Genomic DNA, 18249 nt, shown 5'->3' with positions numbered 1-18249 from the left:
TGCCACAATATATATATTATATTTGTAGTGGTGAAAACCTTTCCTAACTGCATCCCACTGTCTCCTGACCTCTGACCTTTGTCAGTCCTTCTCCACACTCCCGCTCTTCTCCTGCCCCCTTCTTGCTTCCTGGCAGCAGGGCTGCAGCTTCAGAGCGGTCTCTGAGCTGACAGGTGGCTCAGCCAATCACTGGCCGAGACCACAAGTAGAGAGCATGAGAAGAGCGGAGTTTGGGGAGGTGATGCATATCGGTTTATTAGCCGTTGGCCGCACATCCCTATTACACGTAGCTGTTGCATGTAATGATGCGCCATTGGCGGCCAATGATTTTAGGTCCTGACGTAAAGACGCGATCAGCCGATGGTCATTGTCTCTATTACACGGAGTCACTGATATGTCACATAGAGGAGCACACAACAAATATAGGAAAAATACAAAAATGGGGTATCATAGGCCGCAACGAGTCGCCCCTCTCCCTCTGTGTTTGGTGATGTGCATTATCTGATTGTTCATTTTTTATGCCCCAGTCTCCTTCGCACCGCACATGTACACTGTTTGATCTGTACACTTTTTGTTTATTGTTCATGGTGTTTACTTATTCTGTATTTGCTTGAGGGTTGATGGAGTCATATCAGATGACCGTATGCTGGCCTGGGGGGCCCCTATATTGTGTGGGTCCCACCGTGTTTTTCCTTTTTTTGGGGATTTTTAAATGTTTTTAATGTGCAGGGATTTGTTTCTTCTTTGCTATTTTTTTTTGTTTTGTGTAACTTATTTCTGTATTTTTCCTATATTTGCTGGTGTGCTCCCATATGTGAGACATCTCTGTCGTCTTTAGTGGTTTATGTTTCTTGGCTTGTCGTAGGAAGCACCCCAATTTTATTTTTGTTATTTTTTGGTAGTGCAGGCCCCCATCCTCTTTAATATGGTTTTCTATTACACGGAGTGATATCGGTGCTGACTCAGCTGTGACATGTGACCTGGTCTCTCATTCTGTGCGGTGTGAAGTGCAACCAGCGTAGTAACTCTCCATTATTAGAATTATTATTATACAGGTAGAGCTGCTGCTGGCCCCATTGTCCGTTGCTATATTTGTCTTTCTGTTCAGTCTGAGGAACGGCCGTTATGAGCCAAAGGGACAATTCTTTTTTTTTTTTTTTTTACGCATAGACAATAAAAATTAGAAAGCAAGTTACTCATCACATGTGGTGGCATCTACCTTCCCCGGGAGGGCCGTATATATGGCCAGTGCATTCTATACATCCAGCTTCATTCTACTAAATAGGCAAAACCTAATATATTCCTGACTGTGCTTACAGGTGGTCTACCCTCGATGGCAAGGATGACCCAATAGAAGCCACAAAAGACACCATTTTTGTGAGAGTGCTCCAGAAGTTACTAAATGAAGGTACGTGCATATGTCTACATCAGTGAATCTGCCGTGGGTTTTATTATACAGCATGATAAGTAGTCATTAATATTTATTAGTAACGCCGCCTTCATTCCAGAGCGCCATACAAGTGGTAGGGGTGACAGACAGAACAAGATCAGAACGTGTTACATGAGAGACCACTCAGCCCAGGGGGGACTTAAATAGGGAGAGAGGAGCCTGCCCGCCAGGTATTACATAGGGAGAGAGGAGCCTGCCCGCCAGGTATTACATAGGGAGAGAGGAGCCTGCCCGCCAGCTATTACATAGGGAGAGAGGAGCCTGCCCGCCAGGTATTACATAGGGAGAGAGGAGCCTGCCCGCCAGGCCTTACATAGGGAGAGAGGAGCCTGCCCGCCAGGTATTACATAGGGAGAGAGGAGCCTGCCCACCAGGTATTACATGGGGAGAGAGGACCCGGCCCGCGAGGTATTACATAGGGAGAGAGGAGCCTGCCCACCAGGTATTACATAGGGAGAGAGGAGCCTGCCCGCCAGGTATTACATAGGGAGAGAGGAGCCTGCCCGCCAGGTATTACATAGGGAGAGAGGAGCCTGCCCGCCAGGTATTACATAGGGAGAGAGGAGCCTGCCCGCCAGGTATTACATAGGGAGAGAGGAGCCTGCCCGCCAGGTATTACATAGGGAGAGAGGAGCCTGCCCGCCAGGTATTACATAGGGAGAGAGGAGCCTGCCCGCCAGGTATTACATAGGGAGAGAGGAGCCTGCCCAACAGGTATTACATAGGGAGAGAGGAGCCTGCCCACCAGGTATTACATAGGGAGAGAGGAGCCTGCCCGCCAGGTATTACATAGGGAGAGAGGAGCCTGCCCGCCAGGTATTACATAGGGAGAGAGGAGCCTGCCCGCCAGGTATTACATAGGGAGAGAGGAGCCTGCCCAACAGGTATTACATATGGAGAGAGGAGCCTGCCCGCCAGGGATTACATATGGAGAGAGGAGCCTGCCCGCCAGGTATTACATAGGGAGAGAGGAGCCTGCCCGCCAGGGATTACATGGGGAGAGAGGAGCCTGCCCGCCAGGTATTACATAGGGAGAGAGGAGCCTGCCCGCCAGGTATTACATAGGGAGAGAGGAGCCTGCCCGCCAGGTATTATATAGGGAGAGAGGAGCCTGCCCGCCAGGTATTACATAGGGAGAGAGGAGCCTGCCCGCCAGGTATTACATAGGGAGAGAGGAGCCTGCCCGCCAGGTATTACATAGGGAGAGAGGAGCCTGCCCGCCAGGTATTACATAGGGAGAGAGGGGCCTGCCCGCCAGGACTTACATAGGGAGAGAGGACCCGGCCCGCCAGGTATTACATAGGGAGAGAGGAGCCTGCCCGCCAGGGATTACATAGGGAGAGAGGAGCCTGCCCGCAAGGTATTACATAGGGAGAGAGGAGCCTGCCCGCCAGGTATTACATAGGGAGAGAGGAGCCTGCCCGCCAGGTATTACATAGGGAGAGAGAAGCCTGCCCGCCAGGACTTACATAGGGAGAGAGGACCCTGCCCTCCAGCTATTACATAGGGAGAGAGGAGCCTGCCCGCCAGGTATTACATAGGGAGAGAGCAGCCTGCCCGCCAGGTATTACATAGGGAGAGAGGAGCCTGCCCGCCAGGTATTACATATGTTATATATGTTACATGTTCTCTGTGATCATTACATACAGCCTGCCTGTGGCCATAGTATAGCATTGATCAGTGTTCTCTGTGATCTTCTGATAGAGCCTGCCTGTGGCCTGTGGCAGACTCTATCAAAAGACTGAAGCTCAGCGCGCCCAGAGTTAGGGCCCTATTACGCCAACAGATTATCGGACAGATTTTTTTAAAGCAAAGCCAGGAATTGATTTGAAAAAGAGGAGAAAACTCAGTCTTTCCTTTGTTACCTGTTCTCTGTTTATAGTCCGTTTCTGTCAGATAATCTGTTGGTGTAATAGGGCCCTTAAGCAGTAGACCTCCGGCAGTCATGCAATGTGATCGGGGGTCAGTGTCTCTGCGGGGGTCCTGATAGGTACATGTACATGTCTTTCATTATGGTGTTGTTAAAAAATTGTGAGCTGGAAGTCTTTAGAAATCTCTCAGGAATCCTGGAGGTTAAAAGGGAGCGGAGCTTCTCGGCCTTTTGGATAAGATTAGGCGTAGTATCTGTTCTTACCAGTTTAACATCTGATACGTTTGGTATCCGGGGACCATATATTACATGAGCTTGCCGTGTCTTCTCCTGGCATTGGCCTGGTACTGCACTGCTTCCAGTTTCAGTGCACAAAAAAGGGGGGAACAGAGCAAAATTTCCTATAGAACTGTACCAAGCCCCTCCTCGGGTTTTGTGGTATTACAACTTGGTTCCATTCACTTTACTAGTACTGAGCTGCAACACCACATACAACCAAAGGACGGGGATGGCGTTGTTTTTGGAGGACATCAGCTCTGTGTTTCCAATCCTGGATCACCTTTTTAAAGGGGTACTCTGACACTTAACCTTTTTACATGGTGCATCTCTATTTAAAATATTAACCACCCCAAACTAGGGGCTGGGTTATGCTGGAGTGACACGGAATAGGAGTTCTGCTGGCTGCACTCCGGGGAGGAGAGACTGTCTGGCAGCAATACCTGTTTGAAGAAATTGGATATATTCAGTGTTTCCTGCAAAATGTGATGTAAGGACATATGAGGAGGGGACTCTTACTCCGCATAATAATCTGCGCTATGCACCCGTCCTGTAATGGACACAACTCCCTACAGTTTTTTACATGAAACATACGTTTCTTTCCTTATTTATACTGCTATTATTAAGGCTAATCTGCCCATCAGCCCAGAGTATACACCATCAGTGGCTTTTAACGGGGGGGGGGGGGGATGTGTATGTGTGTATATATGTGTATGTGAAAAACACTATGTATATAGATAATATATATGTATATTGTGTGTGTGTGTGTGTGTATATATATATATATATATATATATATATATATATATATATATATATATATATATATATATACATTGTGTTAAATCCAGCTGGCAGCTGTTACAATGCTATAATCTACCAAGCAGCAGGACCTTGTATAGTATAAGTGGAGTTTCCCTCTGTTCGTTCTTCCTCCATTACTGAGCCGCTGTTTGTATTTCCGCAGGTAAAGACCTGAAGCATTACTTACCCGATGTGAATCTGCTTCTTCAGTCTGCAGAACTTGACAACTTAAAAACTGATCGGTGCTTTGAGTTTGTTCTGAAAGCAAACTATGAATATTATTTAAAGCCTCTTGGGTAACTGATCTGATAGATGATACGGGGGGGGGGGGAGACATTTTCACCTTTTTTTTTCTATGTTTAATAAATTTACCTTTAGTAACTTTGTGTCTTCATGTTATAGTATAAGAAAGCACAGAGCGGCCTGTGATGTGGGATAATGGGGAGTGACTCTTCCTTGGGTTTCCTCGACATGGATGACATTCCTGATCAGGCGCCTCATAAACCAGGAATTCCTCCCTGATCAGGAATCTGATCTGTATTTCTCCTGGGGGCACAAGGACCACTTTCTTGGCTGCTGATCTCGCCGTGTCCGCTATTTTATACCGTACAAAACCCATCACAAACCTAAAACACAAAGATGAAGAACTCATAAAGCAGATTTTATTCTCGTTTCAGAGATATATATATAAAAAAGTAGCAATTGTAGACGGCACTGTGCAGCAATAGCTCAGTTGGGTGCACAGCCTCCACAAAGTCAGACCCCGACTCTGGAGTGCCGCCTTATCTCTATTGCTTTCTATATATCTATCTCCTATCTATCTATCTATATATCTATCTATCTATCTCCTATCTATCTCCTATCTATCTCCTATCTATCTATCTATCTATCTCCTATCTATCTATCTATCTATCTCCTATCTATCTCCTATCAATCTCCTATCTATCTATCTCCTATCTATCTATTATCTATCTATCTCCTATCTATCAAATCAAATCAAAAAAGCTTTATTGGCAGGTCCAAGTTACACATTAGCATTGCCAAAGCATGGGGAAAATAGGGAGTTGAGGAAATGGGATTCACATGGGGTCGGTGTACAGGGGTTCATGATGTATCATGGGGGGGGGGGGGGAATACATTCAGGGTCGGGGTATCTGAGTCCATGACGTATCACGCTCCTCTCAGTCTATGGCAGGCAGTGACGTATTGTGCCACTATAGTCGCTGTGGTCTCTTCTTTCCCCAGCAGGATGGGTAGTTTCTCTTCCTCCTCCATGGTGGAGAAGCCTGGGAGGAGGTTGGAGAGTCTCCTATAGTGAGTGTCCCTCACTGCTGAGTATTTGGAGCAGTGTAGCAGGAAGTGGGCCTCATCCTCCACGGCCTCCTGGTCGCACTGCTGGCACAGTCTGCTCTCCCTGGGGATGTAGCTCTGTCGGTCTATCTCCTATCTATCTCCTATCTATCTATCTCCTATCTATCTATCTCCTATCTATCTATCTCCTATCTATCTATCTATCTATCTCCTATCTATCTATCTATCTATCTCCTATCTATCTATCTATCTCCTATCTATCTATCTATCTATCTCCTATCTATCTATCTATCTCCTATCTATCTATCTCCTATCTATCTATCTCCTATCTATCTCCTATCTATCTATTTATCTCCTATCTATCTATCTCCTATCTATCTATCTATCTCCTATCTATCTATCTCCTATCTATCTATCTCCTATCTATCTATCTCCTATCTATCTATCTCCTATCTATCTATCTCCTATCTATCTATCTCCTATCTATCTATCTTCTATCTATCTTCTATCTATCTATCTATCTATCTATCTCCTATCTATCTATCTATCTCCTATCTATCTATCTATCTATCTCCTATCTATCTATCTATCTATCTCCTATCTATCTATCTATCTCCTATCTATCTATCTATCTATCTATCTCCTATCTATCTATCTATCTATCTATCTATCTATCTATCTATCTATCTATCTATCTATCTCCTATCTATCTATCTATCTCCTATCTATCTATCTATCTCCTATCTATCTATCTATCTCCTATCTATCTATCTAACTCCATAAGCAGATCATAGATGTTCATCCAGTTCTGTGGCTTCTGCGTTACCTGCTGTAAGGATTAGTCGGAGATTTACATGCCTGTGATGGGAACACTCACCTGTTACTGCAGTACAGAAAGCTGCGATGGGAACACTCACCTGTTACTGCAGTACGTGAAGCTGCGATGGGAACACTCACCTGTTACTGCAGTACGTGAGGCTGCGATGGGAACACTCACCTGTTACTGCAGTACATGCCTGTGATGGGAACACTCACCTGTTACTGCAGTACAGAAAGCTGCGATGGGAACACTCACCTGTTACTGCAGTACATGAGGCTGTGATGGGAACACTCACCTGTTACTGCAGTACATGAGGCTGCGATGGGAACACTCACCTGTTACTGCCATACGTGAAGCTGCGATGGGAACACTCACCTGTTACTGCAGTACGTGAGGCTGCGATGGGAACACTCACCTGTTACTGCAGTACATAAAGCTGCGATGGGAACACTCACCTGTTACTGCAGTACATGCCTGTGATGGGAACACTCACCTGTTACTGCAGTACATGAGGCTGTGATGGGAACACTCACCTGTTACTGCAGTACATGAGGCTGTGATGGGAACACTCACCTGTTACTGCCATACGTGAAGCTGCGATGGGAACACTCACCTGTTACTGCAGTACATGAGGCTGCGATGGGAACACTCACCTGTTACTGCAGTACATAAAGCTGCGATGGGAACACTCACCTGTTACTGCAGTACGTGAGGCTGTGATGGGAACACTCACCTGTTACTGCAGTACATGAAGCTGCGATGGGAACACTCACCTGTTACTGCAGTACGTGAGGCTGTGATGGGAACACTCACCTGTTACTGCAGTACATGAAGCTGTGATGGGAACACTAACCTGTTACTGCAGTACATAAAGCTGCGATGGGAACACTCACCTGTTACTGCAGTACATGAAGCTGCGATGGGAACACTCACCTGTTACTGCAGTACATGAGGCTGCGATGGGAACACTCACCTGTTACTGCCATACGTGAAGCTGCGATGGGAACACTCACCTGTTACTGCAGTACATGAGGCTGCGATGGGAACACTCACCTGTTACTGCAGTACATGAAGCTGTGATGGGAACACTAACCTGTTACTGCAGTACATAAAGCTGCGATGGGAACACTCACCTGTTACTGCAGTACATGAAGCTGCGATGGGAACACTCACCTGTTACTGCAGTACATGAAGCTGCGATGGGAACACTAACCTGTTACTGCAGTACATGAGGCTGCGATGGGAACACTCACCTGTTACTGCAGTACATGAAGCTGTGATGACCACGGTGACAGAGCCTCCATTCATGCTTCATCCCGTACACGTGGGCTTGCTTGCCTATTTTTTTCCTTTTGCTCTGGCCAAGTGCCTGATAAAACAACTTGATCCAACAGCTGAGAAGGTCACAAGTTAAATTAGTTGACTTGAATCCAGTTTGCAGTTTAAAAAGTCCAAATATTCCTTGCATTACCCTCCGCCCCTCCAGAGCTTCCCTCAGACATCCCTCCAGGCTGAACATGTTTGGAAGAATACATGTATCTAACTTATTAAGGGAAGAGAGCTTGCAGCCTCAGGCCAGTACTGAATTAAACTTGGGCTTCTCGGCTGCAGCTGTCATACTAGCAAATGTTCCTCGACAACTTTCTCCCCCATAGTCTCAGAAATGGATTAGAAATGAACGACCCCATTATACAGCTGCACCAGGCGACCATAGCTACCATTATTACTGAGGATGATACTCAGAATGTCCTTTATTGTACAATTATATTCTCATGTAAGTCAGTCTGAAACGTAAGTGGACATTTTTAGGTTTGTGTTGGTGCAGGTGGCCAAAAAGATATGTGTGTATTCACTCTGCATAAACCAGCGTATTCCATCCCCAAAACTAATGGAAGTAGCACCTGCTGCATTTTTATACGGCCATGTCAATAGCCCTATAGAATAATATATAATATGGTCTTATTCACTTGTGCAAAAAAGGCCCGACTCATGTGATCTATTAACAATGAGGAGGGGGGGGGAGAGCAACCAGAAGTGACGATTGTGAGGCAGCTATATACTGCTATATACTACTGCCTGACTAATATTGTGGAGCTCCCCAGTGCAATACCAGGTGAGCTCTCCCTGCCTGTTCTAACAATCCATGTAATATATGGTCCCCAGATAGGAAACGTATCGGATATTAAACTGGTATAGAATACTACACTTGATCCTAGTTAAAAAGGCCGAGAAGCGATGAGGTCCCTATATGTCACCAAAACAAGTCTGACCTGATAAACAAGTTTCTACCTCTGGGAGTGACCTGTGGATTTTGGGCATTTCTGTCCTGTTATATGTCAGACACCCCCTGCATGGATCGGGCCTGTTATAGCAGCACATCTCATCGTGTATTGTCCCCAGCCTAATGGAAGTGACCTCTGTGTGTTAGTAGGTGGCATCCTGTGCCCAGGTAACCACACACAATCACCTGCCCATCCACATGAGGATATGGTTCTCCTTCAACTGCAAAAGACTTTGTGAAATCGCAGGGTAATTCTGTGGCCAGTTTGTGAAAGACCCGTGATACAAAGGACCAATTAAACAGATTGCTGAAACAGTCACTGACTGAAAGATCTGAAAGTACTAAAGCAGCAAACTCTGTAAGAAAAAAACCGATTTTGTGTGGATTTGAGAAGGAGAAATCTCAGTCTTTCCTTTATGACCTGTTCAATGTTTATAGCCTGTTCCTGGCTTTGGCTTCAAAAATCTGTCAGATAAATCTCTGTCTAAACAGACCATCAGAGATGAGTGAATACACAGTAATAAGAAGGTGAAAGGCTCCTCAGCTGCTGCCCTCTGACTGCTGGAGAGAAAGCTACGGGGGCAGGGACGCAGACCGACCAATGGGGGAGAAGCACGGTTATGTGGTCCCTTTATTGCTAGTGTCGCTACCAGATAAGTGTAGAAGGAAAAGTACACGTTATCTGCACTGGTGGATACGGGGATTATGTGAGATCTAGTTTTGCTGTCTCACCTTGATGACGGACATAGTACATTGTAGTTAAACACGTATACACCCGAGAACCAGGACCATTTATACAAGATATTCCCTCATGAACCGCTCCACCTACAATGAATATCTGAGCCTAAAAGAAATTATCACAAATTTACTGCCAAATGGAGAAAAATATGAAAATCTTTATTAGATATTATCACTACAAAACAACATAAAAACAAGACTTGGGGAGGCAGGAGGCCATATTGCTGGGACAGATCCTGACAATATAAACTGCTCGGGCAGCATTACAGGTTTACAGATTCCTTCCTGCAGCATAAATACAGATGACACAGAGCCACACGCTATCCTGCTATCAGTACACTAGACAAATCATAGACCAGATTGTAAAGATGCACAAAAGCTGGTGTAGTGCTGTATCACACCTGGTGTCCTAGAATAATGGCCCCCACTCAAGGCCCTATTACACAGAACGATTATCGGCCATCACGGCCAATAATCGTCTTGTGTAATAGAAAACAATGATCAGCTGACATGAACGATGTCGGCTGATCGTTGCTTTCGTTTGTCTTTAAACATGTTGAAAGACAAACGACTAATATTGCAGCAATCTGCTGCCGTCGCTCCGTGGAATAGGAGGCAGAAGACCGCTGCTATGATCTGCCCGGACAACCTAGTGATCACATGGGCAGCTCCCCGCTATACTCACCCACTCGCTGCCGGTGCGTTTAATAACGCTGTAAGCTAGCGGGGTACGAGGAGGTAAAGCAGCCAATTACAAACAGCTCTAAACTGGCCCCTCCTCCTCTCCTTAGTAACCAAGATAATACAGTATAAGGCCCCGTTCCCACTGAGCAAAGCTAGCGGAATTCCGCGACGGAATTGTCCGCCGCGGAATGCCGTTAGCCTCCCGCTCATAATGGGACTCTATGGGAGGCGCGCGCTGCTGCTCTGTCCGCGCTGAAGAATGAACATGTTCATTCTTCAGCGCGGACAGGGCAGGAGCGCGCGCCTCCCATAGACTCCCATTATGAGCGGGAGGCTAACGGCATTCCGCGGCGGACAATTCCGTCGCGGAATTCCGCTAGCTTTGCTCAGTGGGAACGGGGCCTAATGTAGTAAGATAATCTAGCCCTTCAGAACCTGCATCGACAAATACACACCGGACAAACCGAAACAAGAAACCTCATGAGAAAATCACCGGACAAACCGAAACAAGAAACCTCATGAGAAAATCACCACATTAGACGATCTCTTCAGCTTCATTGTAACATTTCCTCCTGACTAGAAGATAATGTACAGTATACACTTCTTCCATACTGCAGAATTCTTTAAAGTGTTCCTGTCATTATAACTTTCTAAATCAGCAGTAGATGTCACATACAGCAACCCCCCCCCCCCCAATAATGTATGGGGGCAGGCAGTGGCTGCGACCTTCCGGGTGCGGGCCTGCAGTCCCATTCTGACCTGTAGGAGGAGTAACTTGCCTGGAGTGAAACTGCTCCCCCTGTAGGTCTCAACACACTTTTTTTTTCTTTGAAAGATAAATTGACGATTTTCCACAAAATTAAAATCTGTTCTCAAAATCTAGGCAAATTAATTTGATTAATCGGCCAGCCCTAACCTGGATACAGTAAGTATAGCTGGTATATAGCTGCCTTCAGGAGATTGGACCTGGATACAGTAAGTATAGCTGTTATATAGCTGCCTTCAGGAGAATGGACCTGGATACAGTAAGTATAGCTGGTATATAGCTGCCTTCAGGAGACTGGACCTGGATACAGTAAGTATAGCTGGGATATAGCAGCCTTCAGGAGACTAGACCTGGATACAGTAAGTATAGCTGTTATATAGCAGCCTTCAGGAGACTGGACCTGGATACAGTAAGTATAGCTGGTATATAGCAGCCTTCAGGAGACTGGACCTGGATACAGTAAGTATAGCTGTTATATAGCTGCCTCCAGGAGACTGGACCTGGATACAGTAAGTATAGCTGTTATATAGCTGCCTTCAGGAGACTGGACCTGGATACAGTAAGTATAGCTGTTATATAGCTGCCTTCAGGAGACTGGACCTGGATACAGTAAGTATAGCTGTTATATAGCAGCCTTCTGGAGACTGGACCTGGATACAGTAAGTATAGCGGTTATATAGCAGCCTTCAGGAGACTGGACCTGGATACAGTAAGTATACCTGTTATATAGCTGCCTTCAGAAGACTGGACCTGGATACAGTAAGTATAGCTGGTATATAGCAGGAGACTGGACCTGGATACAGTAAGTATAGCTGGTGTATAGCAGCCTTCAGGAGACTGGACCTGGATACAGTAAGCTGTCAGCGCATATAAAAGCACGTACAGCAAGCGAGGAGTGACCTAACATGTCAGAGCTCACTTGCTCCTTAATATTGGGCCATGTAATAGGGTCCTACCTTCTACAATTACCTCAGCTCTTGAGGCGCCGCATTTACTCATACCCGATGCATCCTTAATTGACAGCCCTGGCACACCAACCTAACCAGGCGAGTGTTTAGGGCTGATGAACGTCACAGGAATAAAACCCACTCCAGGGATGACTTCTAGATATATAAACAAGCACTTAACTCTATTCATGTAGTTTTTGTCACGGTGTGTTCTGCGTGTTAACCCTTTATCATTTGTACAGCTCTCTGGAATCAAGGGCGCTGTAATAATAATAATAATAATAATAATAATAATAATCATTTAACCCATTAATATGAGCCAGCCATCATTTGATGCCACATAATCTTACTACCCAACTTCTCCACTTAACACTAGGAAATCTCTCTCTTCTCTCTATACAATTGTAATAATTATTGTATTGTACATTGTATTTCACAGAGGCTGCTGCAGGGGGGTCCTAACCCTTAGGGGACACTGCCAGTTTGGGCCTTTATGACACGACCACATTTTCACTTTAAGCATCAATAACTTTTAAATGCTCTTACAAATCCTTGTGATTCCAAAAATGTTTTTTCATGACATTCTATTTTATGTTAGTGGCAAACTTTACTTGATAGCTTTAGAATTTTGTTGTGAAAAAATTAAAAAAAGTAGCATTTCTCTGCATTTGAAAGACTCTGCCAATATGGGAAATAGTAATACAAGATAAATTATTTATTAATTCATATCTATAACATGTCGTCTACTTTATAGTAACAGCATTTGGTGAATATGCTTTTACTCTTTTAGGATGTTAGAGGCCGTAAATGTTCAGTAGCAATTTTGAAATTTTCTTGGAAATTTCAAACTCAGAAATTCTTTAGGAACCAGTTCTGTTTGGGACTATATTTTAGGGGCCTGCACACTAGAATCCCCCCATAATTCACCCCATTTTGAAACCTTCACCCTTTCAAGTATTCAAATTGACATTCATACAGTTTTTTAACCCTTTGCAGTTTTTCCTGTGAAATGCCCAAAGAGTGAAATGTTGAAATGTGCATCTTCTTAGCAGAGATTCCAATGTAATCCTATGTGTTTTTACCACATCAAGTACCGTTACCTATCCACCAATGTCGGCGATTGATGACCCCCTTTGGCGGTCCAGTGGCAGTTACACTAGACTGTCAGCTGACAGTTTAGTTGCGGCCCCCGGTCACTGACTGTGTAAACAGTGAGCATCAGAAAAGCAGGTCAGTAATAGTACGTCCTCGTGCTGAAACTCACCTCCTACAAGGAGGTATTATAACTGACTGGTGCAGCTAGGGGTTAATACACATTGGCACAAAGAACCAACAGCATACAAATCACGCCATGCTTTCTGCCTCTGTGCTATTATTATCCCCAACAATTTACGACCTCTCACATATACAGCCTGCAAATATCTCGTATGTGGAACTCCTGGTGATGGGTAAATCTGTGCGACCATGGAAGAAAGGTAACAGTGTAGTGAATGGCTCAATAAGCCGTGTTTATTCAGTCAATGTATAGTGCAACATATAAATTGACTATGAATTGACTGAATAAACACGGCTTATTGAGCTTTTTCACTAGGCTGGAGTGCTGTGGATTCTCTGCATATATACTCACTACGATCTTTGGTCTGGATCAAGATCCGCTGGCACCACCAATACTACATTAAAGCAGTGCTGCCTCTTCTCTTTTACTAAACCTCTCTTCTAGGTAGACTGTATTGTGATCAGGATATGAAGACACTATCAAATCCTACTTTACCTCCCTAAAATATTGTATGATACAATAGCAAAAACAACAACCAGGCGGAGCCACTGCCGGTCCGTTCATACAGAACATCCAAATACTGTCCCTCTTGCAGGCTGTAGGTGACTACTCTGCAGTATAATCTGTCTATAAAGAAGATTGGTGTGGGCTGTGATTAGCTGATAACCAAGAAGAGGTGACGGCCATTATCAGCTGATCGAGAAGAATACTCATACGCATGTATATTTAGGTAATGTTCATTTTCTTCATCATCACCTTTACTGCCCTTTTTATGCCTTTTGCACAGATTTTTTCTTTTCTTGGTGACTACATGAGAAGAGATGGTAACTCTGTGGTCTCAATAACTTACGGATTTACAGTAGCGGCTGGATCCCGACATTCTCAGACTGGTGAGCTAAGTCGTATACTTTTTCCTGCTTGACTGACAGTTCTGTGATGACGAGAAAGGCAAAGTTACTAAGAGCAGATCGATGAAATGTGACTCCTTCTCTTGCTGCTTTTACAATGACACAGAGCAGAGCAACATAAAAAGCAAAGACATTGGAAGGAAGACGTGTACTGAAACATATAGTGCGACGGAGTACAAAACAGACAAACGGCAGACGCGTTTTCTTAACTGACAACCGCTATTGCCGCATTTTAATTAAAGTCAATGGAATGACGGCCGGCCAATGCACACAGTGTAATAAATGACGGATGTTGTCTGCACGGATGTTAAAATAACGATCATGACAATTGTTTTTAGGCGTCTTTAGCAAACAACGGAAGAGTTTTTTTTAGTTAATCAAACAGTCCCCTCCCCCCATTTTAACAGTCTTTACTATTAAAGGGGTAATCCCCCCCCCCCCCACCAAGTGCTAAAAAAATGTAATGCTCCCAAACCTGGCTGTTCTTACTCACCAAGCCCCCCTGAGTATTTGGAGCCGTCTCCCATCTTTCTAGCTGCTGCCGTTCCTGAGTTACAAGTTTTTCTAAAAGATGGTCTGTATCCAAGATAGGGAACTACATTTCCCATCATGCCACCAAGGTGAGATGCGGGGCGGGGGGCAGGGCAGTTTCTAGGTCATTTTGGTAACAGGGCGAATCTTGATAAAAGCGCCCCCCCCCCCCCCCCCCCCCCCCCCCCCCCCCCCCCCCCACCTCACTCAGTTCAGCCCTAGGGAAGGTAGGGGGGCTTTTATCAAGATTCGGGTTACTAGGAAGAAGCAGTGTGTGTATTGCAGCATAGAGCGGTGCAGAGCCCCTACAGATAATGTTCTGCTCTATACAAAACCATTATACAGGGACTCACAGGTGACGTCTTCTTTGAGGCGTCACTTTCCCTTTTCCTCTCCATCCGGCCCAGACCTCCATGATGATTTCTTGCAGATATGTTTCATCTCTTTAGAACCTGCGAGACAGACATCTCAGGCTCCAGAAACTTCCTACCCCTTTTCCCACCTATAAGGTCCCAAACTGTATGCTGGGAGAGCTGGGTGACCTCCATTATACACTGACATACAGGAAGCTGGGAGAGCTGGGTGACCTCCATTACACTGACATACAGAATGCTGGGAGAGCTGTGTGACCTCCATTATACACTGACATACAGGATGCTGGGAAAGCTGGGTGACCTCCATTATACACTGACATACAGGATGCTGAGAGAGCTGTGTGACCTCCATTATACACTGACATACAGGATGCTGGGAGAGCTGGGTGACCTCCATTATACACTGACATACAGGATGCTGGGAGAGCTGGGTAACCTCCATTACACTGACATACAGAATGCTGGGAGAGCTGTGTGACCTCCATTATACACTGACATACAGGATGCTGGGAAAGCTGGGTGACCTCCATTATACACTGACATACAGGATGCTGAGAGAGCTGGTGACCTCCATTATACATTGACATACAGGATGCTGGGAAAGCTGGATGACCTCCATTATACACTGACATACAGGATGCTGGGAAAGCTGGGTGACCTCCATTACACTGACATACAGGATTAGGGGAGAGCTGGGTGACCTCAATTACACTGACATACAGGATACTGGGAGAGCTGGATGGCCACCATTACACTGACATACAGGATTAGGGGAGAGCTGGGTAAACTGTGAACATTGACGCCCGGGGCGGGGCTTATCAGGACATACCTGGGGCGGGGCTTATCAGGACATACCTGGGGCTCCCTCTGTGCAGGATTCCCCCCACCCCCTCCTCATAGCCCCCACCAGATACTCACCTCTCCCCCTGCAGCCTCCAGCTCCTCTTCTTGGTGAGTCCGTCCTCTTCTGGCTTCCGGTGCAGGCAGCTACCTGTCATACACAGCCGCCTGCACAGGAAGCCTCTGGGTCTCTGCCCCGGATGCTGTTTCCTTTAGCTGTGCCTGCGTACGCTCTGGCCAGGGGATCTGGGACTCAGATTCCAGATCCCCGGGCCAGTCCTGAGGATGCAGGGGCTGCGGGCCGGGAACTGTCAGATGCCGCAGGGCGCCCCCTAGCTGTGGGCGCCCCGTGCGGTGGCCCGGCTCGCCCGCCCCTAGAAACGGCCCTGGTGACTACTGTACTATAGTTGCTGCTTCTGATGAACATTTTTTATGTTTAATGTCCTGTACAGTATATATAGTGCCGCTCTGTAATGTCCTGTACAGTATATATAGTGCTGCTCTGGAATGTCCTGTACAGTATATAGTGCTGCTCTGTAATGTCCTGTACAGTATATATAGTGCTGCTCTGTAATGTCGTGTACAGTATATAGTGCTGCTCTGGAATGTCCTGTACAGTATATATAGTGCCGCTCTGTAATGTACAGTATATATAGTGCTGCTCTGTAATGTCCTGTACAGTATATATAGTGCTGCTCTGTAATGTCCTGTACAGTATATAGTGCTGCTCTGTAATGTACAGTATATATAGTGCTGCTCTGTAATGTCCTGTACAGTATATATAGTGCTGCTCTGTAATGTCCTGTACAGTATATATAGTGCTGCTCTGTAATGTCCTGTACAGTATATATAGTGCTGCTCTGTAATGTACAGTATATATAGTGCTGCTCTGTAATGTCCTGTACAGTATATATAGTGCCGCTCTGTAATGTACAGTATATATAGTGCCGCTCTGTAATGTCCTGTACAGTATATAGTGCTGCTCTGTAATGTCCTGTACAGTATATAGTGCTGCTCTGTAATGTCCTGTACAGTATATATAGTGCTGCTCTGTAATGTACAGTATATATAGTGCTGCTCTGTAATGTACAGTATATAGTGCTGCTCTGTAATGTCCTGTACAGTATATATAGTGCCGCTCTGTAATGTACAGTATATATAGTGCTGCTCTGTAATGTCCTGTACAGTATATATAGTGCTGCTCTGTAGTGTACAGTATATATAGTGCTGCTCTGTAATGTCCTGTACAGTATATATAGTGCTGCTCTGTAATGTACAGTATATATAGTGCTGCTCTGTAATGTCCTGTACAGTATATAGTGCCGCTCTGTAATGTACAGTATATAGTGCTGCTCTGTAATGTCCTGTACAGTATATAGTGCTGCTCTGTAATGTCCTGTACAGTATATAGTGCCGCTCTGTAATGTACAGTATATATAGTGCTGCTCTGTAATGTACAGTATATATAGTGCTGCTCTGTAATGTCCTGTACAGTATATATAGTGCTGCTCTGTAATGTCCTGTACAGTATATAGTGCTGCTCTGTAATGTCCTGTACAGTATATATAGTGCTGCTCTGTAATGTCCTGTACAGTATATATAGTGCTGCTCTGTAATGTACAGTATATATAGTGCTGCTCTGTAATGTCCTGTACAGTATATAGTGCTGCTCTGTAATGTCCTGTACAGTATATATAGTGCTGCTCTGTAATGTCCTGTACAGTATATAGTGCTGCTCTGTAATGTCCTGTACAGTATATATAGTGCTGCTCTGTAATGTACAGTATATATAGTGCTGCTCTGTAATGTCCTGTACAGTATATAGTGCTGCTCTGTAATGTACAGTATATATATAGTGCTGCTCTGTAATGTCCTGTACAGTATATAGTGCTGCTCTGTAATGTACAGTATATATAGTGCTGCTCTGTAATGTCCTGTACAGTATATAGTGCTGCTCTGTAATGTCCTGTACAGTATATATAGTGCTGCTCTGTAATGTCCTGTACAGTATATAGTGCTGCTCTGTAATGTACAGTATATATAGTGCTGCTCTGTAATGTACAGTATATATAGTGCTGCTCTGTAATGTACAGTATATAGTGCTGCTCTGTAATGTCCTGTACAGTATATAGTGCTGTTCTGTAATGTCCTGTACAGTATATATAGAGCTGCTCTGTAATGTCCTGTACAGTATATAGTGCCGCTCTGTAATGTCCTGTACAGTATATATAGTGCCGCTCTGTAATGTACAGTATATAGTGCTGCTCTGTAATGTCCTGTACAGTATATAGTGCTGTTCTGTAATGTCCTGTACAGTATATATAGTGCTGCTCTGTAATGTCCTGTACAGTATATAGTGCCGCTCTGTAATGT

General features: G+C 45.0%; 1 protein-coding gene and 2 pseudogenes across 1 annotated transcript in view; 2 read left to right on the top strand and 1 right to left on the bottom strand.

Annotated features, from left to right (window-relative positions):
- The window catches only part of NUP133 (nucleoporin 133), a 112576-nt gene extending 107854 nt beyond the window's left edge, over positions 1-4722 (top strand). The window contains exons 25-26 of the mRNA XM_069954709.1: positions 1320-1408; positions 4564-4722. Coding sequence (XP_069810810.1) covers positions 1320-1408; positions 4564-4700 — 226 coding nt within the window. The 3' untranslated portion in view covers positions 4701-4722. The remainder of the gene's footprint in view (positions 1-1319; positions 1409-4563) is intronic.
- LOC138774610 (U2 spliceosomal RNA) lies at positions 3536-3698 on the top strand (annotated as a pseudogene).
- Positions 4723-8615: 3893 nt separating the features above from the next.
- On the bottom strand, positions 8616-8768 carry LOC138774619 (U2 spliceosomal RNA; annotated as a pseudogene).
- Positions 8769-18249: the final 9481 nt, after the last annotated feature.

Source organism: Dendropsophus ebraccatus, chromosome 15, assembly GCF_027789765.1.
Source record: "Dendropsophus ebraccatus isolate aDenEbr1 chromosome 15, aDenEbr1.pat, whole genome shotgun sequence".
In the NCBI taxonomy this organism is placed as follows: Eukaryota; Metazoa; Chordata; class Amphibia; order Anura; family Hylidae; genus Dendropsophus; species Dendropsophus ebraccatus.
Note: the sequence above shows the minus strand (reverse complement) of the source record. Positions and strands in the feature narration are given on the sequence as shown.